The sequence below is a fragment of the Apteryx rowi genome, unplaced genomic scaffold (genome assembly GCF_003343035.1).
Source record: "Apteryx rowi isolate R43461 unplaced genomic scaffold, aptRow1 scaffold_1046, whole genome shotgun sequence".
NCBI classification, from domain to species: Eukaryota; Metazoa; Chordata; class Aves; order Apterygiformes; family Apterygidae; genus Apteryx; species Apteryx rowi.
Window position 1 is genome coordinate 1 of NW_020447249.1, and position 1,521 is coordinate 1,521.

At 69.0% G+C, this 1,521-nt stretch overlaps 1 protein-coding gene across 1 annotated transcript; it reads left to right on the forward strand.

Annotated features, from left to right (window-relative positions):
- Positions 1 to 178: 178 nt before the first annotated feature.
- PPP1CA (protein phosphatase 1 catalytic subunit alpha) lies at positions 179 to 1,507 on the forward strand (the record flags this gene model as incomplete). Its single annotated transcript, XM_026067844.1, has 3 exons — positions 179 to 412; positions 564 to 794; positions 1,224 to 1,507. Coding segments are annotated over 3 exons (749 nt in total), but the record flags the coding sequence as incomplete, so codon positions are not given.
- Between the last annotated feature and the right edge of the window lie 14 nt (positions 1,508 to 1,521).

Genomic DNA, 1,521 nt, shown 5'->3' on the forward strand with positions numbered 1-1,521 from the left:
GGGGCTCTGGCAGGAGAAGGGGTGGGGGTGACCAGTGCCCACCCTGGGGCAGGCAGGGGCCGTCCCTTGCCAGCCCGTGGGTGCTGCTTCTCTGATGTCCGTCTTGGTGGCAGGCCCCACGCGTGCTGCGTGGCTGCGCTCGGGGCGGCTGTCTCCGGGTGTACTGGGGTTGTGCCAGTGTTGCCGACACCGGTTTCTTCCCTGGTGCCAATCCCGTGGGGCGTGGGGAGTCCTCGCCCAGTGCCTGACGCCTGTCTCGCTCGCTCTCTTGTGGTGCCAGTCCAAGGGTCACGGCCAGGGAAGAACGTGCAGCTGACGGAGAACGAGATCCGGGGGCTGTGCCTCAAATCCCGGGAGATCTTCCTCAGCCAGCCCATCCTGCTGGAGCTGGAGGCGCCCCTCAAGATCTGTGGTGAGCGCTAGCTGGGCGMCCCGCTGCCACGGCGAGCTGGGAGGCCCGGTGACGCCCCTGTGCTCCCCAGGGGWCACGCGTGGGCAATACTTGGGCCTGCCGCGGGGTGCCTTGGGGGGCCGTGGATCCCACTGACACCCCGTTCCCCCAGGGGACATCCACGGGCAGTACTACGACCTGCTGCGGCTCTTCGAGTACGGGGGCTTCCCTCCCGAGAGCAACTACCTGTTCCTGGGGGACTACGTGGACCGGGGCAAGCAGTCGCTGGAGACCATCTGCCTCCTGCTTGCCTACAAGATCAAGTACCCCGAGAACTTCTTCCTGTTGCGCGGCAACCAYGAGTGTGCCAGCATCAACCGCATCTACGGCTTCTACGATGAGTGTGAGTGCTTCTGCCRGAGCCGTGTCCCTTGTGCCATGCCTGCGTGCCCGTCGCCTGCGTGCCGTGGCATCAGCCGCGTCTACGGCTCCTGCGACGGGCGTGAGTGCCTGGGCCACCCTCGTGCCCGTGTACCACCCAGCATCAACCCCATCGGCTGCTTCTCTGCCGAGGGGGAATGCCCTACGCCTGTCCCTGCGCCCCCTTGGTACCCCCGTGCCAACCACCCCATGTCATTGCCCCCCCGCAGTCACAGCTGTGCCTGGGGGCACCCGTGCAGCTCTGGGTGTGTGACCTGGCGTGCGTGCCCACCCGTGGGCTCGCGGGGCAGCCCCAGGTGCCCGTGACCAGCCCCGTGGTTGGGGGCAGCCCCGGGGCGCCCGCGTCGCCCTAGGCGGCGGCGCGAGGCAGCCATGCCCACCTGCCTTACAGGCAAGCGGCGGTACAACATCAAGCTCTGGAAGACCTTCACCGACTGCTTCAACTGCTTGCCCATCGCCGCCATCGTGGACGAGAAGATCTTCTGTTGCCATGGAGGTGGGCACGGCCCTGCCCGGGCCTGGGGGCGCGGGGCGCAGACCCGGGCCTGGCCCTGCTGGGGCCGGGGGACACGGACCCGGGCTTGGGCGAAAGGGCCACCAGGGGCTGGAGGGGGCAGTGGGCACTGCGCCAGGCACGGCCCTGCCAGGGCATCGGGGCACGGGGACACGGCCCTGTGGGCAGTGCCAGG